This window comes from Equus przewalskii, chromosome 16 (assembly GCF_037783145.1).
Source record: "Equus przewalskii isolate Varuska chromosome 16, EquPr2, whole genome shotgun sequence".
NCBI classification, from domain to species: Eukaryota; Metazoa; Chordata; class Mammalia; order Perissodactyla; family Equidae; genus Equus; species Equus przewalskii.
This window is the reverse complement of record NC_091846.1, coordinates 80,204,247-80,231,134: the sequence shown is the minus strand read 5'-3', so window position 1 is coordinate 80,231,134 and position 26,888 is coordinate 80,204,247. Positions and strand designations below refer to the sequence as shown.

General features: G+C 53.0%; 2 protein-coding genes across 22 annotated transcripts in view; both read left to right on the top strand.

Moving 5' to 3' along the window:
* The window catches only part of DCUN1D2 (defective in cullin neddylation 1 domain containing 2), a 34,156-nt gene extending 24,628 nt beyond the window's left edge, over positions 1-9,528 (top strand). For 11 of the 19 annotated variants that reach the window (XM_070579404.1, XM_070579394.1, XM_070579405.1 and 8 more), the window contains 3 exons: positions 1,401-1,483; positions 6,047-6,143; positions 7,670-9,528. In XM_070579404.1, coding sequence (XP_070435505.1) covers positions 1,401-1,483; positions 6,047-6,143; positions 7,670-7,758 — 269 coding nt within the window. In that variant the 3' untranslated portion in view covers positions 7,759-9,528. Of the gene's footprint in view, positions 1-1,400; positions 1,484-6,046; positions 6,168-7,669 lie in introns of all 19 variants that reach the window. The other 8 variants (XM_070579395.1, XM_070579401.1, XM_070579402.1 and 5 more) reach the window with 1 other exon arrangement.
* Positions 1-26,888, top strand: part of ADPRHL1 (ADP-ribosylhydrolase like 1) — a 68,685-nt gene that overhangs the window by 24,616 nt on the left and 17,181 nt on the right. Inside the window, exons 1-7 of one of the 3 annotated variants that reach the window (XM_008518143.2) lie at positions 11,846-12,185; positions 16,633-16,797; positions 20,601-20,726; positions 22,566-22,706; positions 24,266-24,393; positions 24,932-25,064; positions 26,278-26,431. In XM_008518143.2, the coding sequence (XP_008516365.2) occupies positions 11,972-12,185; positions 16,633-16,797; positions 20,601-20,726; positions 22,566-22,706; positions 24,266-24,393; positions 24,932-25,064; positions 26,278-26,431 (1,061 nt within the window). In that variant the 5' untranslated portion in view covers positions 11,846-11,971. Of the gene's footprint in view, positions 1-11,845; positions 12,186-14,078; positions 14,182-16,632; positions 16,798-20,600; positions 20,727-22,565; positions 22,707-24,265; positions 24,394-24,931; positions 25,065-26,277; positions 26,432-26,888 lie in introns of those variants that run through there. The other 2 variants (XM_008518142.2, XM_070579387.1) reach the window with 2 other exon arrangements.

Genomic DNA, 26,888 nt, shown 5'->3' with positions numbered 1-26,888 from the left:
TTGCATCATTACGATGAGTTGAGTATAGATTTCAGTTAATGTTAGCAGGACAAGACTAACCACCTTAGCATTACACGGCGGGCCCCATAGGTAAGGTTCCGCCAGCCCTTCCGGCCTCTCAGTTCCTTGAAACTTTCTGACCATTTGTCTCTTTCTGATGAAGACTGCAGGGTGTTTAAGATGGGAAGTCTGTAACGGACCTTAAACACACAGGGGGCGCAGGCATTTTATTTAGAGTTGGTTGTTACACAGGTGTCTCTTTTGCTTATCCAATTTTAACAGTGATCCACCCCGGAAATCTCAGGTGAGAGCTCCGACTTTCATAAATTCTGTCCAAGTGGGACCAAACAAGATGTAGGTGAAACTCTTCTGAAAAGTGTTTTCTTGGTATTTTTCATTTAAAAGAATCTGTCACCTTAAGTATTTATTCATCTGCTTTTCGCGTTAGTTTATCTGACATGTATACATAAACGTGTAGTTAGATATTGTTGTAACTGTTCTTTTATCGTCTAAAAGTGGAGAGCACCATTCACCGTGATTTGAGGTGGTCAGTTGTGAGAAGTAAGCTCCTCAGCCCCTTTAGGTGCTTGCTCATCAAGCGTATAGAAAGAACTAGATGTTAAACTTCGTGGGCAGAGAAGAAATCAGTATTCCAAAATCATGCATCGGGATAATATTCTAATGCAGCCTAAACTCACGTTCCTATTCCATTAAAACACAGTTTCAGAGGGAGCCCTGCAGCGGGGGTCTGCACTGAGTGTGGGGGGCTGCTGCCTGGCGGTCGGGGAGAATGCGGACAGACATGGGTTAAGAGCCAGTCTCGATTTGTCAAGATCCTGCATCAGTGAAAGTGATCTTCCCTGAATGTGTTCGTTTCTCTTGACTCCGCTTGGAGAAATTCAAGTCCTTAAAAAGCTTCTGTGGTTGGCTTCTGAATCCGATTCTGTTTTAATGGCGAGACAGGTCCGTTTGAAAAGCACTGTACCCCTTCCTTTCTAAACAAGTTGTTTAGCTTGTAGTTCGGCCCTTAGAAAGCACATTGGCCTATTTCTAAGAAACAAGTGATATACATTAATAGTATCTAAGTTGGTTCAGGTTTAAGGGAAGCTGGATGTGTATGAAAATAAGTCTTCAAAGCTGATTAATTAGGTGATAATTATTTACATGTTCAAATAAAGTAATAGACAACTTTTTTAAAAGGCATTTTCCAAGAGTTATAAAATTAGATTACATACAACTTCGGAACAGTTCCGTAAGGATTAGGCCTCTTATGACGCTTGGGTAAGACTGCTGAGTTTTATTAAGCAAGTGTATATCAATGTGCTAAGATAAGTGGTCATCTTTTGTGCATGGAAAAAGAAATTGGGATTTATTAACTGTTCTTTCTCTTTTTTTGCCAGATTTAGAAATGGCTATTGCATATTGGAATTTAGTATTATCTGGAAGGTTTAAATTTTTAGATCTGTGGAACACCTTTCTGTTGGTAAGTGTCCTGCTTCTTGCCGTGTGCACAGCGTGAAGGCAGGGGTGGGGGCTCTTCAGGTGGCGTGGCTGTACATATGTCTAGCCAAAGTGGTAGACGTGGTGTGGTGGTAGATGGAAGGCCCACCCAGAGATCCAGGGAGCCCCCAGGTTGCTGCGCGGCTTTGCCGCCAGCAGAACGCACAGCCACCGAGCTTCAGGCGGGCTGCCTGGGGCTGGCCCACGGTGGCTCGAGGCAGCCACGCATGGCTCCTTCTGGGCGGGGTTTCAGATATCTGCTGCAGACCTTGGCAGCCACCCGTTTATCACCTTTTCTGAGGAACCCAAACTACTTCTGCACTTCCTCTGAGAAAGTATCCGTACCACACGTCTGTCGGCTGATAGGGTTCCAAGTCTGGGCGGCGTCCCATTGTCAGTGGAAGCCCGCCGCTGTGTGTGCTCGTAGTCATGCCATCTGAAAACGTACTTCACGGTGCTCAGGAGGAAAGGAGCGCTCAGCAGGCCCTGGGGAGCGAGTCCTCTGTGCTGGAGGCAGGCGTTCTGGTCGTGCCTGGCCTTGCTAGCCAGACGGGTCTTCCTGGCGTGAATTGTGGGAAGCAGGGGCAGCTGTGGGCTGTTTGAAGTGCACGGGGTACAGCCTGACTCCAGCTGGACAGCCCTGCGCTGGCGGCTGTGCCTAGAGCCCCGGGGTCCCGTCCATGGCGCATGGGCCGGTCGTCACGCGGCACAGGCCCTTTGCAGAGAGCAGGGTCTCAGGCCCTCCTGGGAGCAGGTGGGGAGGCCTGGATTCACTCCAGCAGGTCGTAGGGGCTCGGCTCCAGCACTCAAAGATTTCGTGGCAGACGCTCCCAAGACAACCTCCACACACGTGCACAAGAGGAGCAGGGGCGCTCCCACCTCACTGTGAGAGCAGCACATGGGGACACCAGGCGCCCGGCAGTAGAGGGCAGGACAGGAATGCAGAGCGCGGAGCAGTGAGGTGCCCGAGTCTCGTTACACACCTCGCTCGGGATCCGTTTAACACAGTGTGCGGGGAAGACACAAGTTGCAGAGGATGATGTATGATGTAGTAGCGGTTAGATAAATGTTGTGAGGCATGAGACAAGCTTTTAAGTCGTTGATGAATCTGTGCGCATGTGCTGTGTGTGCAGAGACGGGCGTGAGAGTGGCGGAGACCGTCAGGAGGGGAGACAGGGCCGTGCTGGGTGTGCAGGGACGGGCGTGAGAGTGACGGAGGCCGTCAGGAGGGGAGACAGGGCCGTGCTGGGTGTGCAGGGACAGACGTGAGAGTGACGGAGGCCGTCAGGAGGGGAGGGAGACAGGGCCGTGCTGGGTGTGCAGGGACAGACGTGAGAGTGACGGAGGCCGTCAGGAGGGGAGGGAGACAGGGCCGTGCTGGGTGTGCAGGGACAGACGTGAGAGTGACGGAGGCCATCAGGAGGGGAGGGAGACAGGGCCGTGCTGGGTGTGCAGGGACGGGCGGGAGAGTGACGGAGGCTGTCAGGAGGGGAGACAGGGCCGTGCTGGGTGTGCAGGGACGGGCGTGAGAGTGACAGAGGCCGTCAGGAGGGGAGACAGGGCCGTGCTGGGTGTGCAGGGACGGGCGTGAGAGTGACAGAGGCCGTCAGGAGGGGAGACAGGGCCGTGCTGGGTGTGCAGGGACGGACGTGGGAGTGCTGGAGGCAGGGAGATGAGACCGTCAGGAGGTGTGGAGACAAGGGCTGGGGGTTTCGGCTTTCCTTCTTCAGCTCTGTGTTACTCTCCAGGTTTTTGGTAAATCTGAAATACTGAATAACAAAGAAATTTTTACAAAATTGTCCCATCCCACCCCAAGATCTACCTGGTATATAGAAAAATAAATGTCTCGAAATGCAGCTTACCTGTTTTCCTCAGTGTTTCTGAGCTGTTGGGGTCTAGTGGGGATTCACACTGTCCTCCTGTTTGACTGAAACAGGAGTTATTATCTCTGTATGTTAGATCTTTGGTTTTATTTTTTTAAATATTTACTTTCTATATTTGCTCATTGGCATTGTGTAGCCCCCCACGCTTGTCCCAAGCACTATTATTTATTTGCTTGTTTGAAAATTGTAATACTCAAAGCAGTAAATAAATCAATTCTCCCCAATTTTATATACACATTTTACATAGTTCCTGTTAAAATCCATGCAGGATTTTTTATAGATATTGGCAAGATTATTCTAAAATTTATGTGAAAAGGCAAAGATACTAGAATAGCTAAAACAATCTTGAAAAAAGAAGAAAGTGGGAGAAATCAGTCTACCTGATGTCAAATTATAGCTACAGTAATCAAGATTGTGTGTTACTGGTACAGGGATAGGCACAGAGATCAATGGAAAAGAATAGAGAGCCCATAAGCAGACACAAACATATCCAATTGATTTTTTTAATAAAAGTGCCAAAGAAGTTCAATGGAGGAAAGAAATTTTCAACTTATGATGTTGAAGCAAGTGAACAGCCATATCCAAGAAAAATGAACATTTAAGTCTCACACTTTGTACAAAAATTAATTTAAAATGGATCACAAACATAAATGTAAAATGTTAAACTATAAAAGTTTTATAGTTTAAAAGTATAAAGTATAAAAGTATAGTATAAAAAGAAAAGAAGCATAGGACAAAGTTTTTGATACGTAAAGCCAAGAGTTCTTAGACTTAACACCAAAAGCACAGTCCATAATTTTTTTTATTGAGTTAATGATAGGTTACAATCTTGTGTGATTTCAGTAGTACATTAATGTTTGTCATTCGTGTTGTAGGTGCACCACTTCACCCTTGGTGCCCACCCCCCACCCCACCTTTCCCCTGGTAGCCACTAATCTGTTCTCTTTGTCCACATTTTTAAATTCCTCATATGAGTGGAGTCATACACAGATTATCCTTCTCTAACTGGCTTATTTCACTTAACATAATTCCCTCAAGGTCCATCCATGTTGTTGCAAATGGAATGATTTTGTTCTGTTTTGCAGCTGAGTAGTATTCCGTTGTATATATGTACCACATCTTCCTTATCCATTCGTCTGTTGATGGGCACTTAGGTTGCTTCCATGTCTTGGCTATTGTAAATAATGCTGCAATAAACACTGGGGTGCACAGGACTTTTGGGATTGCTGACTTCAAGCTTTTTGGATAAATACCCAATAGTGGGATGGCTGGATCGTATGGTAGTTCTATTTTTAATTTTTTGAGGAATCTCCATACTGTTTTCCATAGTGGCTGCACCAGTTTGCATTCCCACCAGCAGTGTATGAGGGTTCCTTTTTCTCCACAATCTCTCCAACATTTGTTACTATTAGTTTTAGATATTTTTGTCATTCTAATGGGTGTAAGGTGATATCTTAGTGTAGTTTTGATTTTCATTTCCCTGATGATCAGCGATGATGAGCATCCTTTCATGTGCCTGTTGGCCATCCATATATCTTCTTTGGAGAAATGTCTGTTCATGTCTCCAGCCCATCTTTTGATCTGGTTGTTTGATTTTTTGTTGTTGAGTTGTGAGAGTTCTTTATATATTATGGATATTAAGCCTTTGTCAGATATATGACTTACAAATATTTTTTCCAAGTTAGTGGGTTGTTTTTTTGTTTCAATCCTGTTTTCATTTGCCTTGAAGAAGCTCTTTAGTCTGATGAAGTCCCATTTGTTTATTCTTTCTATTGTTTCCCTTCTCTGAGAAGACATGGTGTCCGAAAAGTTCCTTTTAATACTGATGTCAAAGAGTGTACTGCCTACGTTTGCTTCCAGAAGCCTTATGGTTTCAGGTCTCACCTTTAGGTCTTTGATCCATTTTGAGTTTATTTTGGTGAATGGTGGAAAAGAATGGTCAATTTTCATTCTTTTACATGTGGCTGTCCAGTTTTCCCAGCACCATTTGTTGAAAAGACTTTCTTTTCTCCATTGTAGGCCCTCAGCTCCTTTGTCGAAGATAAGCTGTCCATAGATGTGTGGATCTATTTCTGGGCTTTCAATTCTGTTCCATTGATCTGTGCACCTGTTTTTGTACCAGTACCATGCTGTTTTGATTACCGTAGCTTTGTAGTATGTTTTGAAGTCAGGGATTGTGATGCCTCCTGTTTTGTTCTTTTTTCTCAGGATTGCTTTAGCAATTTGGGGTCTTTTGTTGCCCCATATGAATTTTAGGATTCTTTGTTCTAATTCTGTAAAGAATATCATTGGGATTCTGATTGGGATAGCGTTGAATCTGTAGATTGCTTTAGGTAGAATGGACATTTTAACTATGTTTATTCTTCCAATCCATGTACATGGAATGTCTTTCCATAATTTTTTTTAAATGATAAATGAAATTTCAAAATTAAGATCTCTATCCTGCAAATGACTCTCTTAAGAAGATGAAAAGATGAGCTACAGGCTGAGAAAAATGATGTGTAAATCATAAATTCTACAACCGAGCACCATTATTTTTAACTGTTAACAATTTTGTTATGGTGCTTATTCCTCATCAAATTATGCACTGAGGTGACCAGGCCCCAGAACGCCTGAGAGTTACATCTGTGGTAAATGTGGTGGGTTTTTCTCTCCTGTGTTAGGAACATCACAAAAGATCGATCCCAAGGGACACTTGGAACCTTCTGCTAGATTTTGGAAATATGATTGCGGATGACATGTCCAACTACGATGAAGAAGGTACGAGAGGCTGCTGTGCTCCAGGTGACCGCCGAAATGTGTGCACGGACTTCTCCTGCCCCAGGGCGCAGGACAGCGAGTTGGGCCAGGCGGTGGGGTGACGGGCCCTGGGATGCGGGACAGCAAGGAGGGACCAGGTGGCCGGATGACGGGCCCCAGCTGACCCCTGGTGCTGCCCCATCAGAGACATGGGGTGGTGATGATGATAGTATCCACTTCACTCTGTCCTGTGAATCACACAAAAGGACAACAGGGCTTCGTGTTTAGTTTACAAGAAGAAGACGTCCTCTCCAGTGAAGCTTCCAGAACTGGACGTGCAGAGGCCCTGGGGCAGAGCCATGGCGTAGACAGGTGTCTGGAAGCCACTGCGGCAAGTTCCTGATCTGGGGATGACTCAGGGCCGTGTTACCATCGTGCTATTTAAGCTTATTTGGAGATTCCAGCTCATATTTACTTACATGAACATAATCCCATGCAGTCGTCCCCACCCCCAGGTATTTCGAGACACTCAGTCAGGAACGTGTGAATGCCGGCCTCGCTGGGCACCCTGCTGCACAGGGAAGGAACGGACAACCTGCGCACCTGCCCCTCTGCCTCCTTGGTGCCCAGCTAGGAGGTGACCCCTCTGGGACAGGGACGTGCTCCTCCTCCTCTCTCTGTTCTAGGAAGTGAAGGCTCCTCTGGCGGCACTCACAGCCCTGGTGGGGTTGTGTTCTCAGCACTCTCACTGGCTCACATAGAGCAGGCACTCAGTGACAGCACTCACTGCCCTGGTGGTACTGTGTCCTCAGCACCCTCACACAGAGCAGGTGCTCAATGACAGCACTTACTGCCCTGGTGGGGCTGTGTCCTCAGCACCCTCACACCCCTTGCACAGAGGAGGCACTCAGTGACAGCACTCACCATCCTGGTGGTACTGTGTCCTCAGCACTCTCACATCCCTCACACAGAGTTAGGCGAATAGCCCAGCTTTCAGGAGCTCTAGCCACAGTGGGTGAGACAAGGCACATCTACATGAAAAGGTGCCAGCAGCATAAAGTAGCGAGTGTCTGGCTGGCCAATGATGGTGTCTGAGTATCCTGGGCGTTTAGGGGCCCCTTGGAGTGGGGAGGTGGGCCGGCCTGGGTGGGGGCTTGGCTCAGGAAGAAGATAGCACTCCTACTGGCCAGAACGCCGAGCTTTGAGGAAAGCAGCTGCAGGGTTCAGCCTGAGAGGGCAAAGGGTCCCCTGCGGTTCCTGACAGCTGCGGTGTGGGGCTGCTGCGGTGTGGGGCTGCCGTGAGGACACGCAGGCGGCCTGCCCTGTGCAGCATCCTTGGAGAGGGCCGCGTCTACAGGAGCACAGCAGTATCCGCTGGCCCTGGTCTGGCCAGAGCAGAAGACACGGCAGCTTCAGCCCACTTGTTAAGTGAAACACAGGCTCATTTGAGTTCTTGAAATGCAAATGTTGGATTGTGAAAACAATGCTTGGATATAAAATCATGCTCTAAAGTGTTGACTTTTTTGAATCTTTTTGCTTTCCTTTAGGGGCGTGGCCTGTTCTCATAGATGATTTCGTGGAGTATGCACGGCCAGTAGTCACAGGTGGCAAACATTCAGGTGGACTAAGATTATGAAGCGCAGGGCATCCGGCGAGGAGACATTTGGTCAGTTGCTGTGCTCGTGTGTCGCTGATGTCGGGAGTCGTCCTTGAAGGGTCCTGAGTGGGACGACCTCCTCACTCTGCGAAGGAAGGTGCCTGGAGTCCCTCAGAGGACGGCTGCCTCGGAGCGTCTGGGGATGGGCCACGTAGCTGTCACTTTAGGAGATTTCTGCATGGTTTTTATATTTATGGAAAAGTAGCCTGGAGCTGTTTGCGGGACAGCAGAGCGCGCTGTTGGCCGTGGTTTGAAGTGGACAGAGCAGTCACCATGCCCCGCCGAGTTACCCTAATTACACTTGAAAACAGTGGAGGCGGTTGTATTTTTATACAAGTCAGGTCTGTTAAAATGTGCGCTGAAGAAGATCTTGTCGTGGGTTCTAAGGTTTTTTAAAGTTGATGCCAGGAATTCAAGCTATATATTTTTTGAATTATCAAATATCTAGATTTGCCAGATTTATTTTTGCTTTAGTTTCCTACAGACGGTCATCTGAGAATCACTCCATGGTTTTAATTCCCCGCTGCTGTTTGCACAGCGATGGCACACAGGGTGTGACTCCAGGAGTTTTCTTTTCAACTGTTGACAAGTCAGCAGGCCTCTTTTACTTCTAATAATGTCATTTAAACTTCCTAAGAAGTTTCATAAAGTATGCTTTTTTAAAAAATGTATTTTATCACATTTAAAAAGACTTTTTCCATGAAAAATATTTATGAGTGATGAATTATAGATTTAAAAATCAAGTGAGTGGTTTTCTTTCGATGTCTGAATACCTTAATGTCCCCCTCCAGCCCCTCGTGTGGCCGTATACAGTGGAGCTAAAATACACATCACTGTCCAAAAAACCCCAAGCGGAATCCTCCGCCTCTCCGGTGCAGCTGGGAGCAGAGGCTGTGCCATCAGAGGCAGCCCGCCGTGCCGCCTGCTCTCCTCTCAGGAAGCTCTGAGTGGTGTTTGGAAAATCACTGTGTGGACTCTACCTCATGTTTAAGAGACCTCCACGTCACCAGCGTGCCTGCTGCCCGGCCTGCAGCCCAGGTCATGAGACAGACTAACTGGGCTACTTCACAGGAGAGAGGAGATGCACCTCAGATTTCCTGTGACGGGTGCCTGAAATGCGTCGTTGGATTTGACTCCCAGATGGAGATTCACTCCGTGCTGCAGGAAGCGTCGGTGTCGCCGTGAGGTTTGTGTGCACCTGCTGTGTGTGGACTAGTGTGCCTCGAGAAGCAGTCTCTCAGGGCAGCAGGCCATGGAGGATTGGAAAGGGGGCTGGGGGCCTGGAGACCGCAGGCGAGGCTGCTGCAGGACGCACTAAGTCACGGCTCCCCCGGTCCCCGCTTCCACGGCTGCAAAGGGAGAAAGATCGTCTCCGCCTGCAAGTCTGTGACTCTAAGAGAGCACTTATTTTATATGATAAATCTGACTCTAATAAAAACCTCAATTTTAAAGCATCCTTCAAGGCTTCATGGATTCTTGACGTGTAAGTGTTCTGTTCCGAGAAGGTTCTAGAACCCAGGTAATCCTGTATAGATTATGGAGGTCTGCGACACTTCTTAAGATTTACAGTTTATGGAGAAAAAGTGCTCTGCAGAGTTGTTTATCGATAGGTATCCAAACATTAGTATTTGGACAAAGGCTCTTCAAAGACTCGTGGGTTTCTTTTCCTTCTGTTACACACGTTTAAGTCAGGCATGCTCTGAGAGTGCCGAGAACTTCAGAAACATTAAAATAAATTATTTTCTCTGGTGTCGTGGTGCCGTCCTTTTAATTCTGTTCCCGGACGCTCAGATACTTATACCAGATATCAGGAGAGCCGCCTCCATGGTGAGTGGACCAGGCCCTGTGGGGACCTTCCACCCCTGCGCGGCCTGCCACCCCAGGTAAATGACCACGCCCCAGACGGTCAGCGTCAGTCATTTAGTTTCCTGGTAAGTATCACATAGCGAGCTAAATAGGACTGTTTCCATGTGAAAAATTACAGATCCGATACAGAATTTCCTTGAGTCGATGGGAATTATATACTAGAATACACTGAAATGCAAACTCTAAATAATAGTGAAAATACACAAATTAACGAAACACCATAGCTTTAATAAATACATGTTACCTGTGCCTTCGTAGATGCCTTCCAGGAGTTTCTGGGAGAGACATCACATGCCTTTCTGCCTTAGTGACATAATACACGAGAGATTTAACTTAGTCAAGTTTAAGCGTGGCGTTACATGCATCTCAGACTTCTGGCTCTGTGAGCAGGGGTAGGATTTTTCCTGTTTGTTCCTATATCCACAGCTCGCAGCACACGGTCGGGCTCAGGAAATGTTGGATGAACAAGTCAGTGAACTCCTCTCGCCTCTTGCTGTTTGCTGACAGAGGCCAAATATTGGGGAGTTGCTCCCAGCATCTTCAGGAAAGGTTTCCACCGCCTCAGAGGCAGCAGAGGAAACTGCCCTCAGCAGTAGATGCTCCTGCCGAACGATGCTGTCCTGCCTCCGACGGTGGCCGTCTAAATGACGGGCGGCTCTGTCCGTCTGTCCTGTTGGGTCGGGAGCCTGCATACCAGCAACCCAGGGCCCTCTGGGCTGTTTGAAGGACTCTGTCTCAGAACCTCCCAGAATCGTGCCAGCTGGAATCATGTTCCAGCCTCGTTTTGTTTTTTTTTTTAAGATTTTATTTTTTCTTTTTCTCCCCAAAGCCCCCTGGTACATAGTTGTGTATTTTTAGTTGTGGGTCCTTCTGGTTGTGGCATGTGGGATGCTGCCTCAGCATGGCCTGATGAGCAGTGCCATGTCCGTGCCCGGGATCCGAACCAGCGAAACCCCGGGCTGCCGAAGCCGAGTGCACGAACTTAACCACTGGGCCACAGGCCAGCCCCTCCAGCCTCGTTTTCAACAAGTGCTGCCCCAATACTATATGTCCATTTAAATGCATCTCAGTGTCTTGTTATTAGCGAAAGAGAGGTTTTTACCAGATGTGTTAAGAAGCCCAGGTGAGACATCCTCCCACCTCTGGTCTGATGTGCAACCAGGCCCCCGGGGACCCTGTCACTCTCCAGGGCTGGGGGGCAGCCAGAGGCACTGCTTTCCTAACTGCTTATTTCAAATCAAGATCCGTGGTTTACACAAGTAGAAGGACCTACAACCAGAATATACAACTATGTACTGGGGGGGCTTTGGGAAGAAGAAGAAAAAAACCAAAACAAACCAAAGAAGATAGGCAACAGATGTTAGTTCAGGTGCCAATCTTTAAAAAAAAAGATTCATGGTTTACATGTTCCGCCCCACCCCCCAAGGCCCATCTGGTCTTGAATGGCGAGTGTTTCAATGCACGAAGCTTAACGATGGTGCCATCCCGGGTGCCCCCAAGCCTTGGCCCATGCCCTGGCCCACATGCTCCATTCTGCAGTCTGGACGCTGGATTGAGAGGCCGCTTTGTAACCTTTCACACTGGGCTGGATGCTCTCTCTCCTTTACACTTGGCGTTTTCTAAGTTTTGTATCAAACACTTTATAATCAAAAACCAAGTTTTCTAAAAAAATAAAACTGTGCATGTGATGGATGAATCTCAGCATTATGCTAAGTGAAAGAAGCCAGGTGCAAAATGCCACACGGCGGGTGATTCCATTTATTTGAAACTGTAGAGAAGGCAAAGCCACAGAGACCGAGAGCAGATGAGCCTGGTGGGAGCAACAGGGAGCAGGTGGGCAAGGGGACCGGACGATGGGGGTGCTGAGATGGCTGAGAAGGTTGCACTGCAGCACACATTTGCACGAACTCATCAGGCGTGCCTGGAACGTGGTGAATTTAGTGTGTAAGTTCCACTTTAAAGCTTTAGCAGCGTGTGCACCTCTCAGGAACACTGTGTGAAGGTGGCTCCTTCGCCGTCACTGCTCTGTGAGCGAGCATCTGGGGCTCTGCCTGCCGGCTGAGCCACAGCTCCTCCATCAGGACACAGAAGGGAGCTGACGCCCTCCGCGGGCTCTCCAGAAGGTGCTGTGAGCTGCGGGGCTAGAAAGATTTTCTCTTTGGTGCCACCTGCAGAGTCAGAAAAGGAGTGCCTGGCCATTCCAGGAAGCTCCCGACAGCAACACAATGACCAAAATAGAGGTCAGCGGGGCAGCCTGAAGCCCGCCTCCGCCACCCTGAGGCCACAGAGCTCCGCAGCTGTGCATGCAGAGGGGCCGCCTCCCAGGATGGAGAAGTTTCAGGCCGCGATGCTGCTGGCGAGTGTCGGGGATGCTCTCGGTTACAGAAATGCCTGTGGGGAGACCAGCGTTTCAGGCACGAGGACCCAGGGGGAGCTGCACAAAAGCGGGGGGCTGGACCACCTGGTGCTCTCACCAGAGAAATGGCCGGTGAGCGACAACAGCATCATGCACGTGGCGACGGCCCGGGCACTGACCACAGGTAAGACGTGGCCGCACCCTCGGCGCCGGGTGAGCCGGGCTCTCACCATGAAGGAGCACCGAGCTCTGAAGACGGACAATGCAGCCTTCAGCCATGGTGTCACCCGATGCCGCTGCTAAAAGTGGCCATTTAATACACGCCGGCGTGGCTCGGCAGATGGGGCGCAGGCGGGCTGCTCCTCTGCCGTTCCTTCGTGTGACGGCCTGGTCTACCTTCTTATCCATGGGTTTGCTGGCTTTTCATTGTGTTGGTAAAATGTTCACTAAGCTGAGCTGTCTGTCTCTGGAGTGAAAACCAATTAAATCTCTCGCTGTGGAGTTGTTTTGGGTGAGGGGCTAGCTTTTCACTACAGATGTTAAGGTTTCTTCTGAATTTATTTCAAAAGAACATAAGATAATAAGCCAGTTTGAAATTTGGACCCATTAAAGTAATGTTGTTTGGAGATTACTTCTAAATTCCAATGAATTCAGGTTAAAATGCCATCTATCAAAATAGGATTTAGATTGGATAGTTCCTTAGACACAAATATGTCCTAAGAAAATGTGATAAAATCGGTTGGATTTGGGGGGGAAAACAAAGTTTCTTGAAATACTCTTTAAGTAACAAGTTGATTCTAGGATTGAAGTGTTTTTATGTGAATTTCGGAGAAACAGCAGGTGTGTAATAGGTGGCACAGCTTTCCTGTAAGTTACTTGCTCTTTAAAAGCCTGTGAGCATTGCTAGTATGTCATCACAAAATGAAAATCCGAAGGCAGCTGACAAGTCAATGAAGCTTCGGTTGCGCGCCCCCCGCCGCCCCGTGTCTGCTGCGAGCGCTCGGTTTAGCTCTGTGGTCATCGTGCAGGAATGCCGTCCGCTCCCTGGCAGGTTCCTAAATAACTCAGGAGAGCACCAGAGCCCCGCAGATAAGATAAAGGGTCCGGCGGCGGGAGGTGGCTCGGCTCCATGTCTGCACAGCTGTGAAGGCCAAACCCGTCCAGAGCCCGAGGTCCCCAGGCCGGCTCTCCCGGGCCTTTGTGCTGACAGGACCCACAGCGTTCTTGCTACCCCGGGGCCTGCGCGGAGCTCGGCGTGTCCTGTGCTCTGGCTGCACCGCTGGCCCCTGCTCGGGGACTGTGCTTCCGTCCTTTGTGTCGGATGCACAGGTACACACCCACACAACCCACGCGCCCTCTGCGTGCTGCCCTCGTCCCCTCGAGCCCTGCTGGACGGCAGGATCCAGGGGCACTTCTGTCCTGTGTGGTGACCCGGGACTGTCTCCTGCACGGCACGTGTGCTGTGGGTGCCGTGCTTTCTGAGCTCAGGTCGGTCAGGTCCTCTTGGCAGAAATAGGACATGGTCACTCCCCGGTGTGAAATTTCTGCACCGAAGGGGATTGGGGACATTTGGGGCTTTGTTTCCAAGGAGGAAGATGAGTTCCCTCTACGGGACCACACCCCGCTGTGGGAGGGGGTGGCCACCCGGGCGGCAGCCTCTGGCTGTGGGTCACCAGGGGACCCTGAAGCCACTCTTCCAGAAGCTCAAGCACATTTTCTGCCACTCACTAAGTTGAAATTTCAGTTTAGTTTTCAAACAGCTTCTTCCTTCTTGAGAGAACAGATCATAGTCTCCAGAAGGGCCTCTGAGCCACGTCAGTAATGGCGACAGCCAACCTCACACAGCACAAACGGTGTGCCAAGCACTCTTCTGACTCCCCATCCATCATCATCCGAGCCTCGTGCCACCTGAAGGTTGACTTTGTTATAGTTTTACAGACAAAAGAACCAACTCACAGAGAGGTTAAGTAACTTGCGCATTGCCACATAGCGAAGTGAGTGTCCAAGTAGGGACTGGACCCCAAATAACCTGGCTCCAGCGCCTGTGTTCTTGAGCACTGTCCCCACCCCCTCAGGTCACTGGCCATGCAAGTATTTCAAGGATCCCAGTGGACATCTTCAACATGTTTTCCAAAGACAGGCAGACTTTACAAAGTGGAGCTGCATCTTGGCACGTTCGAGTAAGTTTCCCTAGTAAGTGCCTGAGGCTGACAAGCCACGTGGCTGTGTGGCCTGCCATCAAGCAAGTGTGGTGCAGACGGCTAGGTGCTGGTGTGACATCCTGCTTCCCGGCGTATCTCTGAAGAGCGTGGTGTTGGACGAGAGCAGACTTACCAGCTCCTAGCGTCCAGCACCCAACAGGAGGTGGGCAACCCAGCATGCACAGCTGGTGGGCAAGGAGCTCTCAGCCACGCTCCCCGAAGGCTCCCATGTGCGTGGCCCCATGTCCGTCACCCGAGGATGAGGGGGCTCACCCTCGGGGGCTCTGGAGCCTTGGGCTCCTAGTCTCCACCCCCCCATTACCAGCTGTGCGCCCTCTCTGAGCCTTGCTGTGGGAAGGTAGCGCCCTCGTCCTGGGGTCACATGAGGGGTCAGTGGGACAGCGGAAGGAAGTGCTTAATTTCTAGGGGGAGGCTGCACCTGGCGAGGGGGCCAGTGTCTGTCTTTCTCAAAGTGACCAAGGTCAGCGGCTCCAGCCGTCATGGCCGAGCACAGTGCCCGTGTCGCTGCTGCTGCAGAGGAGGAAGGGGACCTTAGCCCACTGGGGACGGGCAGCGTGTCCACACCCTGCAGGGAGGGCGGGGCCTGCCCCGTGTGGCAGATGAGGCCGCTCCAGTCGCTCTTCGTTTCCCTTCCTCCATGCCGGCCCTGATGGCAGCGCCCTGAGAAGCTGGGGCTTTGGTGCTGAAGTGGCCTGGCCTTGGGATGCGCCTTGAGACTCGCGGGTGGCTTCGTAAGCTGGTTCGTCTTTCAGGGGCTGGCAGGCGAGGTGGAGAAGGGAGCTGAGGGCCGAGTCACGGGGTTGAGGAAGCCGGCGCGAGGGCCGAGGCTCTGCAGCTTTAGAAAGTCTGTTTCTGGTTTAAATTCTGACTGGAGCCAACACAAGGCTTTTGTTGCCATTTTGATGTCAAGGAGTTTGTCGCCTTCAAAAAGACGTGATTTCAGAACAAATGAATTATTTTAGGGCACTCTGGAAGGGCCAGACTATCAACCCCTGACTGTCACTGACCGTCTGGGCCCCGCAGAGGTCCATCCTCTCCTGCGGGGTGACTGGGGACCCCCCTCCCGGTGACAAGCAGGACTCACTCCTCCCCACCCAGGGTCTTCGACACCCTCTCCGCCCCACACCCGGAACTGGGCCAGCGCGGAGTGTGTCCAGTGTAGGAGCAGCGGCCGAGCCTCAGGGATGTGGACACCAGGACTTAGAGCCACTCTTTCCACCAAGTCCTACCCCCAAAAGGTCACAGCTCTCGGCCGCGAGGGTTCCCCCTGCCGGAACCACTGCCAGGACCGAGGCCATCGTCCTGGAGCAGGGAGAGGTTGCCTGGTGCGGGGCCAGCGCCCTCGCCCTCCGGGTTAGGCCTGGCTCGAGGCAGCCTGCGGAAGGCTCTGGTGGGTTTTCATGCCATCAGCCCTCCACTGCCTGCTTCAAGCGCTCTCCTGTCCCCCCACAGCCCAAAGACAGACAGACAGGGAACTTGCCCCAGGGAGGGGCAGTAGCTGCAGGCCAGGATGCAGCTCCAGTGCAGAGTGAGTCTGTGGAGGCTGGAAAAGCTGTGCTGACAGGTGTACCCGTACCTGCCTGCCGCGCCAGGCGCTGGGGCCCGCCACTGCCCAGCCCTGCTCTCCGTGCGACCAGGCAGCATGGAGCCCAGCTTGGAGGGTGGTGGCCCCCACCCCAAGCTGTGGATTGATTCAATGGCAGTGCTGTGGATGCGATGGCAGAACGCTCAGGCTTCACAGCTGAGACCCCTTTGGGCCAGTCAGGAACCTCCCTGAGCCTCATCTGAAAGAAAAGGACAATGACGCTGCTGTGGGAGGGTCACATGAGATCACCTGGGTGCAGATGGTCCCAGGTGCATGGCCGGGTGGGGGGCGGCCATCGGTGGGCGCCAGCTCCTCTGTCCCCTGAGCCCTGTAATCTGCGAGGGACTCGAGACCACACTTGTTCCAGGCCCTTCGCAGTCAGGGCCGAGGCAGTGGCTCGTCAGGGCTTCCACTCAGCTGCACAGGGAGGGAGCTGGAGACGGGAGGGGGTCAGCTTCCCTACCTTAGACGCGGGTTCTTAAAAGCCCCGGGGACAGGCAGCTTTCAGTCCAGTTTGTCCTCAGGAGGATAGAGCCATTGGCAGTAGATAGAGAACCATGGGTCTTTCTAGATTCTCACGTGTAACCAGAATAATAAAGCATGACAACTATAATGTGTGAAATCTAAATGAAATTTAAAGGGGGTATTTGTCTGCGTGTTAAACTTCTCCAGGTGGCCGGGGTTGTGTGAAACGGATCACCAGAATCCTCCTCCTCTCCCCCCCACTGGGCGTGTTCTCGCTGTCACGTCTGTGGTCACTGCTGCGTCGGGGTTTCCGGGGCGGCCGTCCCTGCCGTTCTCTGACCTGCCCCTCCCGTCCGCAGACTACTGGTGCCTGGATGACCTGTACCGGGAGATGGTGAAGTGCTACGTGGGAGTCCTCGAGAAGCTTCCAGAGCACCGGGCCGACCCAGCAACCATGGACGGCTGCTCGCAGCTGAAGCCGGACAACTATCTCCTCGCCTGGCACACGCCCTTCAACGAGAAGGGTGAGGGGACGCTTTCTCTCCCTCCAAGCTGCATGGCTGGAGAACCACCGCGGAACACTAACCCATCCGTCCATCCCACTAACCCACACGCGGCAGGTTTGCGTGAGCTGAGAGGGATCTGCCCGAGTCCTTTGTGGGGCAGTGTGCCGCCCGGAGAGCCAGCCGCCCGCCCGGGCGTCTGTTCAGAGGACGCCAGCTTCCCCGGCACTTTGTCTCTGATCCCGGGCTTATTCGATGGAACATTTTCCACTGCTTTCCCTTTACTTTGTGCTTTTTCCCACAACATCAAGGAAAACATAAACCACCTGCACAAATGTCTGTGTCCACAGTGATTTCACGTGCTTGCAGGGTGTCGCAGGGAGCCACGGTCTCTGCCTCCAGGGTGTCTGCTTCTGAGACCCCGGACCTGTCCCCCTGAGCATAGAATGAGGATGCACCTGTCCCTCTGGGTGTAGACTGAGCATGTACTTGCCTCTGTGGGTGTAGACTGAGCATGCACCTGTCCCTCTGGGTGTAGACTGAGTATGCACCTGTCCCTCTGAGTGTAGACTGAGCGTGTACCTGTCCCTCTGGGTATAGACTGAACGTGTACTTGCCTCTGGGGGTGTAGACTGAGGGTGGCCCTGCCCCTCTGGGTATAGACCGAGTGTGCACCTGTCCCTCTGGGCGTAGACTGAGCATGCACCTGTCCCTCTCGGTGTAGACTGAGGGTGGCCCTGCCCCTCTCGGTGTAGACTGAGCGTGCACCTGTCCCTCTGGGTGTAGACTGAGCGTGCACCTGTCCCTCTGGGTGTAGACTAAGGGTGGCCCTGCCCCTCTGGGTATAGACTGAGTGTGCACCTGTCCGTCTGAGTGTAGACTGAGAGTGGCACTGTACCTGCGGGTGTAGACTGATTGTCTCAGCAGACGGGCAGGTAGACCGCAGTAGATTAAAGATGTGTGCTATACCCAAGAAACCACTCAATAACAAGGCAATTACAACTAGCAAGCCAAAAAGGAGATAAAACTGGGTTATTTTAACAACATTTGATGGGTATGCTGCCATCCTGTGACCTGCGCTTCCCTGGGCCTGCCGACCAGTGCCCAGGGCCTGGAACACCCTCCTACAGAACAGGTATGGCCCCTGTTCGTCTTCCTTTTTGGGAGAAGCCTTCCCTGTCCTGGGGCCATGGTCTTCCTTGCACTGCTTCAGTGTGAGCATCCTAAGCGACTGACCAGACCACCAACACCTCCACCCTGGGTGAGAGACGGGGTCTCCACCTGCAGCAGGAGAGGCTGCACACCTTAGCCTGGGAGGGACCCACTCGCCCTGGGAGACCAAGCTGCGTCTTCTCCTTGTTATTAGAAAACCTTTCTCCAACCCATGCCCTGTGCAGAGTCCTCCCTGGGACCCTGACCTGTAGAGGGTGCCGTGGGCCGAGGTCTGGGGCTTCTCCTGTGGGGGCTGTGAGGGTCTTTCCAGCCTCTGCGTGGTGGGAACCTTCACCTGAGACTGGTAGCTGGATCTTCCTGCTCCGTAATGCTCAATCCAAAAAAGGCAGAAGAGAGACAAGGGTACAAGTAGCAGATGGGACAAGTAGAAGCAAATAGCAAGACGACAGACTTAACCCCGACGCTGTCAACACTCACGTCCAACGAGACTGGTCCAGAGACCCTGTAAAAGGCAGATGTTTGCGTGGGGTGGAGAAGCGAGCCCCAAGCGTGTGCAGTTCACAAGAAGGCACTTTAGATGTCCAGAGACACACGGGTGAGCTGGAACGAGGTCGCCGTGTAACCAACCAGAGCGAAGCTGCGGTGACTCTCTTAGCAACACGTAAAGTAGGTTTGGGAGCAAAGAATCCTGCCGGGAAAAGAAGGTCATTTCATCATGACAAATGCACCCATTCATCAGGGACATTACAAACCTCATGTTTATGCACCTGATAACACACCTTCAAAACATAGGAAGCAAAACCTGATAGAGTTGCACAGAGCAGACACGTCCACAATTATAGGCAGAGATTTCCCTTGCAAGGTCTCAAACCAATGACATCAGTTTTCACCTGGAGAAACTAGAGGAAGAGGAGCAAATTGAACCCAAAGAAAACAGAGGAAAGGAAGTAACGAAGACCAGAGTGAAAAATCAATGACGCAGGAAACAGAAAAACAACGGAGAAACTCACCAAAACCCAAAGCTGATTCTTTAAGAAGGTAAAAAAAAAAAAACACCCTGATAATCCTCTAGGCAGACTGATCAGGAAAAAAAGGAAGACACAAACGACCAATGTAGGCGACATCACTGAAGATTCTACAGAAGTTAAAGGAAAATAAGATGATATTATTAAAAATTTTATGCCAATAAATTTAACAACTTTGATGAAATAGACAAATTTCTTCAAAGACACAAACTACCAGAAGTCACTCACGAGGAAGTAGATGGCCTAAATCGTATAATATCTACTAAAAAAAACTCCACATCCAGCTGGCCTCGATGGGGAGTTCCACCAAACACGCAGAGGAAATAGCACCAATCGTACACAACTCTTCTGGGAAACCGAGCAGGACAAGTACTCCCAAATTCATCCTTCTGCTCTCCAGAAGCTCTGTCAAAAGAATGAAAAGGCAAGCCACAGAGTGGGAGAAAATATTTGCAAAGCATATATCTGATAAAAGATTTGAATCCAGAATGTATAAAAGAACTCTTAAAACTTAACAATAAGGAAACAGCAGCCCAATAAAAAAAATGAGAGAACCAGACAGGATACATGGGTGGCAAATAAGCACTTGAAAATGTGCTCAACATCATCAGTCATTAGGAAAACGCAAAGTAAAACCGCAGAGAGATTCTGCTATATACCTAAGAGCGTGGCTGAGGTGACGGAGGCCGCCCACAGGATGTGGAGGAGCTGCCAGGGGGCATGGAATGGCACAACCACTATGGAAATCAGTTTGGGAGTTTCTTAAAAAGTTAAACATTCATCCACCATGTGAGCCAAACTTCCCACTCTAGGGTATTTACCCAGGAGAAAGGACGGTGCGTGTCCACACAGATTCAGTTACGAAAGTTCATGGTGCCTTTACTTGTACTAACCCGAGACCGGAAACAACCCAAATGTCCACCAACAGGCAAATGGATAAGCGGTTGTGGCGCATCCATGCCACTGAGTCCTATTCAGCAAGAAAAGGAGTCAACTATCGATACACAGCACCACGGACGAACCTCAAAATAGTCACACTGAGTGAAAGAAGCCAGGCAAAGAGTCCATTCTGTGATTCCACTTATGTGAAACTCTGCAAAGTGCCAGCTCTTCTGTGGCGCCAGATTGGTGTCTGGTGGGCAGGGGGCACGAGAGAACTTCTGGGCGATGGGCGTGTTCCCCACCTTTATTTCAGTGCCGGTTCACAGGTGCATCACGTGTCAAAACTCATCAAGTTGCAGACTTCACGTGTGTTTGGCGGTCTTGTCGTTTATAGCTCCACGAAGCTGTTGTCAGAAAGTGTTGATGATTGCCAGAGTGCTGTGGGACAGTTCTACGCTTTTGCCAAGTAGGAGCATGTTATGAGCATTTCCCATGCCACCAAAAATTCTGCTTTTGATGGCTAAATACCATTCCAGCCCATGGATGCATGGCAATTTATTTAATCTCTTTTCTTGTCAGTCATTTGGATGGTTTGCCTACTTTTTACTCATTTAAATGACACCATGATAAACACGTTATTACATAAATTTTTGTAAATTATCAGATTATTCACGAAAGCTGAATGGCCAGAGGTGGAATTATTGGAGCGAAAGTCTAAATTCGGGTGTTTCGTGCCCCCTGCAGGTTCAGGATTCGGAGCTGCCACCAAGGCGATGTGCATCGGCATGCGGTACTGGCGGCCTGAGCGGCTGGAGACCCTGATCGAGGTCAGCGTCGAGTGCGGCAGGATGACCCACAACCACCCCACAGGTGAGGCAGGCAGCCCAGCAGGGCCTGTGTGTGGCTCTCTGCCCGACAGACTGGACCGGAGCCTCACGCAGTCACACACTTTGTTTGATTGGATATTTGCTGGCAGACTTGTGTTCTTTAATCTTCAGTTCTGCTTAAAGTCTGTTTTCAACCTCAAAGCAGGGTTGGCGATAGGCGTGGTGATGTTGGAGGAACTGTGTCAAGGCAGGACTCCTCACCGGTTTCGGCATCATTCACGTCAGAATGAAAGAGAAGGGGGAGCACCAGTTCTCCGCAGGAGGCTGGGGTCTGGGTGGAAGCCACTGGAGTTAGCGCTGGTGTCGTTGTGTCAGCAGCCCGGGGTTGGGCACCGTGCTGTGCCGGGGCTGGGGCTCGCAGACAGACAGACCCCTCCCTGGCTGTGTGAGCTGGACCGAGTCACTTCACGGCCCGTGCCTCTTTTCCTCACCTGCAACATGGGGATGATTATGGAACAGGAGCCGTGCCTACCTAGTGTGTGTGGGGACAGAGTGAGTGGAATAGAGAACTCAGCACATGCCTGCTGCACGGCGCGGGCAGCGGGGCCAGCTGCGTCCTGGGATTTCCCATCACACATCCATCACACGGGGGAGGGCAGGCGGGCGGCCCAGCGCCTGACTGTGAGACATGACTTAGAAAAGCAGTCAGCTCCTAATTCTAAAAAAGAAGGATGACTTGACACTCTTATACCTGTAACCGCCCTTAAATCATGGCCAGCGGGGTGACGTGCCCCTCCCCAACCCCCACGCGGTCTGGAGGCCGCCAGCTGCTCTCCGGTGACTGCGCTCCCCTTTCAAGGTCACCTTTGGTGTCCATTTTAGCTGGTGTCGCTGGCCGAGGCTGCCAGGGGGCCCCGTGTCCTCCTGGAAAGCACGCTGACGTGCAACACGGCTCCTGATGAGTGGATGTCACAAAGTGTGCCGATGAGTTCACCCGGGCGGTGACAGCCTGAGCCACGAACTCCACAAATAAGTTCATTAAATGTTTAAAATTTAAGCAGAGAGGCGTACAGTTCCACCAGGCAGCATCCTGGGTAGTTGGAAAGGAGTCAGCGCTGGGCATCTGCTGATTAACTGGTTCAACTAGGAGCACAGGAAACATCAAAGCCTTCGAACACGAAAACGTGAGCATTTGGAAGCAGGATGATGAGGACGAGAACCTGGGTTGAGAACTGGAACCTCTGAAACACTGGCTACGCATTGCCCACTCTAGTTAAAGAAACGTTGTTTCACACGCTCAGTCGTTAAATAGTCTGTATTTCTGGGGTGATGACTGAGAATGTCTTAAGGGTTTGATTGCACACAGTTAGTACAGGGAAGTGCATTTTAACTCCACTCGTCTTTTCGAGTTTTGAACCACCTCCGGGAGCGAGTGTCACAGTTTTTACGACAGTGTACATCGTCCTAGACCCCGGAGCTGACACCCTCCGTGACAGGAGGCGGAGAGAGGGCAGGTGGTCAGGATGGTGACTGAACCCTGGGTCTGAGGACGAGACCCTTATCCCTGCCCTTGCGTGGTCCGTACCTGATGCCTTGTGGAGTGGCCAGCAAGCCACCGAGGCGTCTCAGGGTGGTGGCAGTGCTGTCTCTTGGGCAGGCGTGGTCTGCGTTGCCCCTCACCGTGGCCGGCCTGGCGGGCACTCACTGGTGCCTAGAATCATCTCAAGGTGGGTATTGTACTCTCTGTGCAGAGAGGAAATGGAAGGTCCAAATGCTCAAAGCAATTGCCCAGGCTCCATGCCCTGGTAAATGGCGCCTCTGGCATCCCAGAGCGTGAGTGTGGCCCAGGTGTCATTGTCCCTCTCTCCCCACTGCCCTCCAGGCTTCCTCGGGTCCCTGTGCACAGCCCTGTTTGCATCTTACGCCATACAAGGAAAGCCGCTCGAGCAGTGGGGGAGGGACATGATGAGGACAGTCCCTCTGGCGGAAGAATATTGCAAGAAGACCATCCGGCACCTGGCAGGTGAGCCTGGCCTCCGTGCTGTCACCCTGGCCTGGGCCCATGGAAGAAGGGCAATCTCAATTCACACTCAGATTCAGACAGACCCAGCTCCCTGGAGGTCAGGGTCCTTCTCCCCGCCTGAAACCAAGAGCATCCCCCTGGGGTCCACGTGAGCAGGCTGACCCACAAAGGAGGTCTGAGGAACTGCTCGGCCCGAGGGCGGCACCCACTCAGGAGGGCCCCAGGCGTGCACGGGGGTCCACGGGTGCTGGCCGCTGCGTCCCCATCTGAGGCTCCTGCCGAGCCCCGACCCCAGCTCTGGCTGCAGCCGGTGAGGAGTGGGGTACGTACTAAGGTTTAATTTTCCATGTTGTCCTCAAGTAGCCCATTCTTCAGCCGGGGGGAGGGACGCCAACACGGACGTCTGCTGTGCTCCTTGACCTAGCAGACAGCTGTGCCTGACCCCGGAGACTTTCGAGTCTCCCACATGAAAACCAGACAGAGATCCGTGCCCACTGATGACACGTGCCCCCAGGACCCTCTGTCCGTCTGAATGGCTTGCACCCTTTGTGGCCAGGAGTGGGCCGTTCCTCAGCCCGTGCAGCAGAGCCTGATGGCATCAGGGGGCTGCGGGCGGTCTGGGGAGCAGTCACGGGCCTCCTGTGCTTGTCTCCGCCTGCACCCCTTCCCACGGGTTCCCCGAGGTCCCTGGCCTGGCACAGAGGCCACAGGACCAGGAAGCCCACGGCTCTCGGGCTGCGCGAGGAGTGCCAGCAGCTTGTGCGACCGTGATAGTCTGAGGCCGTCAGGAGACCTTCTAGAACAAGTTCTCTGGCTCGTCCTGGAGGAGCGGGAGGTGGAGGCCTTGAAGGTGGAGCGCTGAGATCTGCCTGGACTGCCGGCGGGTCTGCAGTCATGGCTCTGTGCTGCGGTGCCCCAGACGCAGACAGCACAGCGGGGTCTGTGGCCCATTGTGAGCCAGTCACACCCCACTGCCCAAGAGGACAGATCGAGTGGGCGGGAGAGTGGGATGTGCTCGCCCAGAGCCAGGCTGAGGGACGCGGGGCCCTCGCGGCCGGTTCCCAGACGAGGAGCGCCACCTCCCCTCATCTGTGACCAGTGTCGCTGCCGCTCCCACTCATTTCTGAGTCAACGTCCTCTGCGCCAAAACACCTCGGAAAAGTTGGGTCAACACCTCTGGGCTTGGATGTCAAGCTGTTCACTAGGAATAATGAAACGCCTCTCCCTGCACTTTGCAGGCACAGACTTGAGTTAATGAAAACACACAGGTTCAGAATTTTCAAGAGAATGTGCTTCAAAATACTGCAATTGCTACCTTAGTTTCAGAATATAGTGAAGTGATTCTTTGAGTTGCTTTTTTCCCCATCTCCATCTTCGTTGCTGTTGTTTCAAAGTAGCTACAGATTTGCACATTTTCAAATTTCTGGCGCAATCGCTGAGGCCGGGTGCAGGTTCTGCCCGGACCCGCACCTTCTGTGCCCACAAGGTCGCCAGCCACCCCCTCGCCCTGCGCCCGGTGGGGGCCGTTGCGTCCTGCCCACCATGTTCTTTACCTTTAGAGTACCAGGAGCACTGGTTTTACTTTGAAGCAAAATGGCAGTTTTACTTGGAGGAGAGAAAAATCAGTGAAGACGTGGACAGTAAAGCCACCTTTCCTGACCACTATGACGCCGAGGAGAGGGACAAGGTAAGCCTCGCGGTCGACAGTGGGGGCGGGCGGGCCCCAGGCCGAGAAGCCGTCTGCATCTGGACAGCGTTATCGTCTTTGGAGCCCCCGGTCCACGGGGGCTGCCCAGGCCGTAGAGATGGGCCAGGGAGCAGCTGCGTGTGGCAGGGGCCACGGGAGACCCCTTGTCCCTTGCGCGGCTGGGACTGAAGGTACCGCTCAGTGGCTCCCTGCCACGCTGTCCTGACAGCCCGGTGACACTCTCGCAGTCCCGGGTCCAGCTCCACTTCCCATCACACTCTGCAGCCACCGACACGCTGTCGTGCTTGTTCGTCTGCGACTGTGTCTGAATGCTGGAGCGTGAGCGCCTTGGGAGGTGCCTTTCCTTCCCGCCATGCGTCCCTACCCCAGGGCGCTGCCTGCACACAGGTGGCGTTCCACACGTGCACGGCCAGCACATGAACAGCCGTCTGTGGGACGAGCACCAGATGCGGTGCTCTGGTGCAGACTGTCATGGTGCCAGTTTGGCCGGTGCCTCTGACCCAGGCTTTTTCCTCAGACCTACAGGAGGTGGAGCTCGGAGGGGCGAGGGGGACGGCGGGGCCACGACGCCCCCATGATTGCATATGACGCTCTCCTGGGAGCCGGGAGCAGCTGGACGGAGCTCTGCCACCGGGCCATGTTTCACGGAGGTGAGGCCCCTTCTCATGGCCGTGGACTTCCCGGCACCGTGCCAGGACGTCGGGCTGCAGGCGTGAGGCCGGCCTCCCCACCTCCAGGATGTGTGTCCTTCTCTAGACTGGGCATCAGTCCTGGCGTCTGGAGCACGGGCATCACAGGCCGCAGGCAGGTCACGGCATCCCCAGGGTGGCCCGTGCGAGTCTGAGCTCAGAGAGTGTGGTGCTCAGGGTGGCCTGGGCGGGGGGCCTATCTCCCTCTGTGCAGCGGGGCCAGGGGCTCAGATCCACTGGGGCTGGCTGCACAGAGCTCTGCTCTCTGCAATCGCCAGCACCTCATCCGGCTCCTCTGCAGACTCTGTGGTCAGAGGTTGCCCTTTGGAGCCAGTTGGCCCAGGTTCGAGCCCTGGTTCCGGGCCTGTCTCTCTGTGAAGGGAGAACACCCACCTCATGGTGCCGTTGGGACCGTCCAAAGCCAGCGGCCAGGAGCTCAGCGCCGGCCTTCCGTGGTGGCCCTCGTCCCACCACTGGGCACCTTTGCCTCCCTCCCGTGGCCGTCCTCCCCGCGAGGGTGAAGCAAGCGGGTCCGCAGCAGACGTCACCTCCTGCCGGGCATCAACTCTCTGTCAGTCTCACTGTGATGGTGACCAGGGCCCCACTGCTCTTGGTGCCAGCACGGTTGAGAGGACAGTGCTCCCCAGGGGGCCAACGGGGGCTCCCTGCTGGGGACGTGGAGGGAGGACACAGAGGGAGCCAAGGGCTGCAGGCAGGTCATGGGAGGAGGGGCCCGGCAGAAGGGGCAGAGGGTAGCAATCCGCCCAGACTGGCGCAGGAGCTGAGAGCGGGAGGTGGGGAGCGCAAGGGACAAGGGAGCCCGCGGGGATGCGGGACACCCCGGAGAGCTGGAGGGGAGGGGCCCTCGGGACGGCCGTCCTCACAGGACCAGTTCCTGGAACCAGAGAGGCGTCTGTGCACCATCGTGTCCCAGGAAGGAGGAAGGGGACCCCTGCCTGCTCTACTGGGGACAGCAAAAGCCCCCCAGGACCCAGGGGGTGCTGCCCAGAGCAGAACTGGGGCGGGGAGGCTGAGGAAGGCCTGCGCTGCCTGTCCCGGGGCGGTCGGCCCAGAAGAGTCTCTGAGCCAGCCTAGCCCTGGATGGCGTGGGTTCACGGTGACAGCCCCTTCCGCCCTGCCCCCAAGCCCCTGAGGACCTGTGTCTCCCTTCCAGGTGAGAGCGGGGCCACGGGGACCATCGCGGGCTGCCTGTTCGGGCTGCTGCACGGCCTGGACTCCGTCCCCCCGGGGCTGTACCAGGACCTGGAGCACAAGGAAGAGCTGAGCCGCCTGGGCGCAGCCCTCTACCGCCTGTCCACGGAGGAGACGTAAAGCCCTCTGCCACTTTCCCTTCCCGGGGGGCCGAGTCCGGCTCTGGGTGGCAGGGTGTCCGCAGGCAGCGCCAGAGCAGCTTCCGGCTCGCCGAGAACCCGCCTAACCGGCCACAGTCACACTTAACGCTCCCTCCTCATTTCACGGTCCTCTCGCTCCATAAAATACATTGTTTGTCCTATGAGAACGTTCTTCCTGTCCTAACGCAGACCGAGCGCATTATTGACGTCACACTGGATTTGCCACCCTCAAACCTCAAATACAGTGGTCACGAATAGCCTCTTGGACAATTGGTGTATTTTATTCTGTCGCAAAACTAATGCTGTTCGCTGACTCACTTCAACAAAACTAACCGCGACGGCTCTGCTCGGACGGCCTCCTCCATCCGCGGAGCGTCCTTCACGGTTTCTAGCTCTTAGACACGCGCTTGGGCAGCTCCCTGGCCTCTGCCGC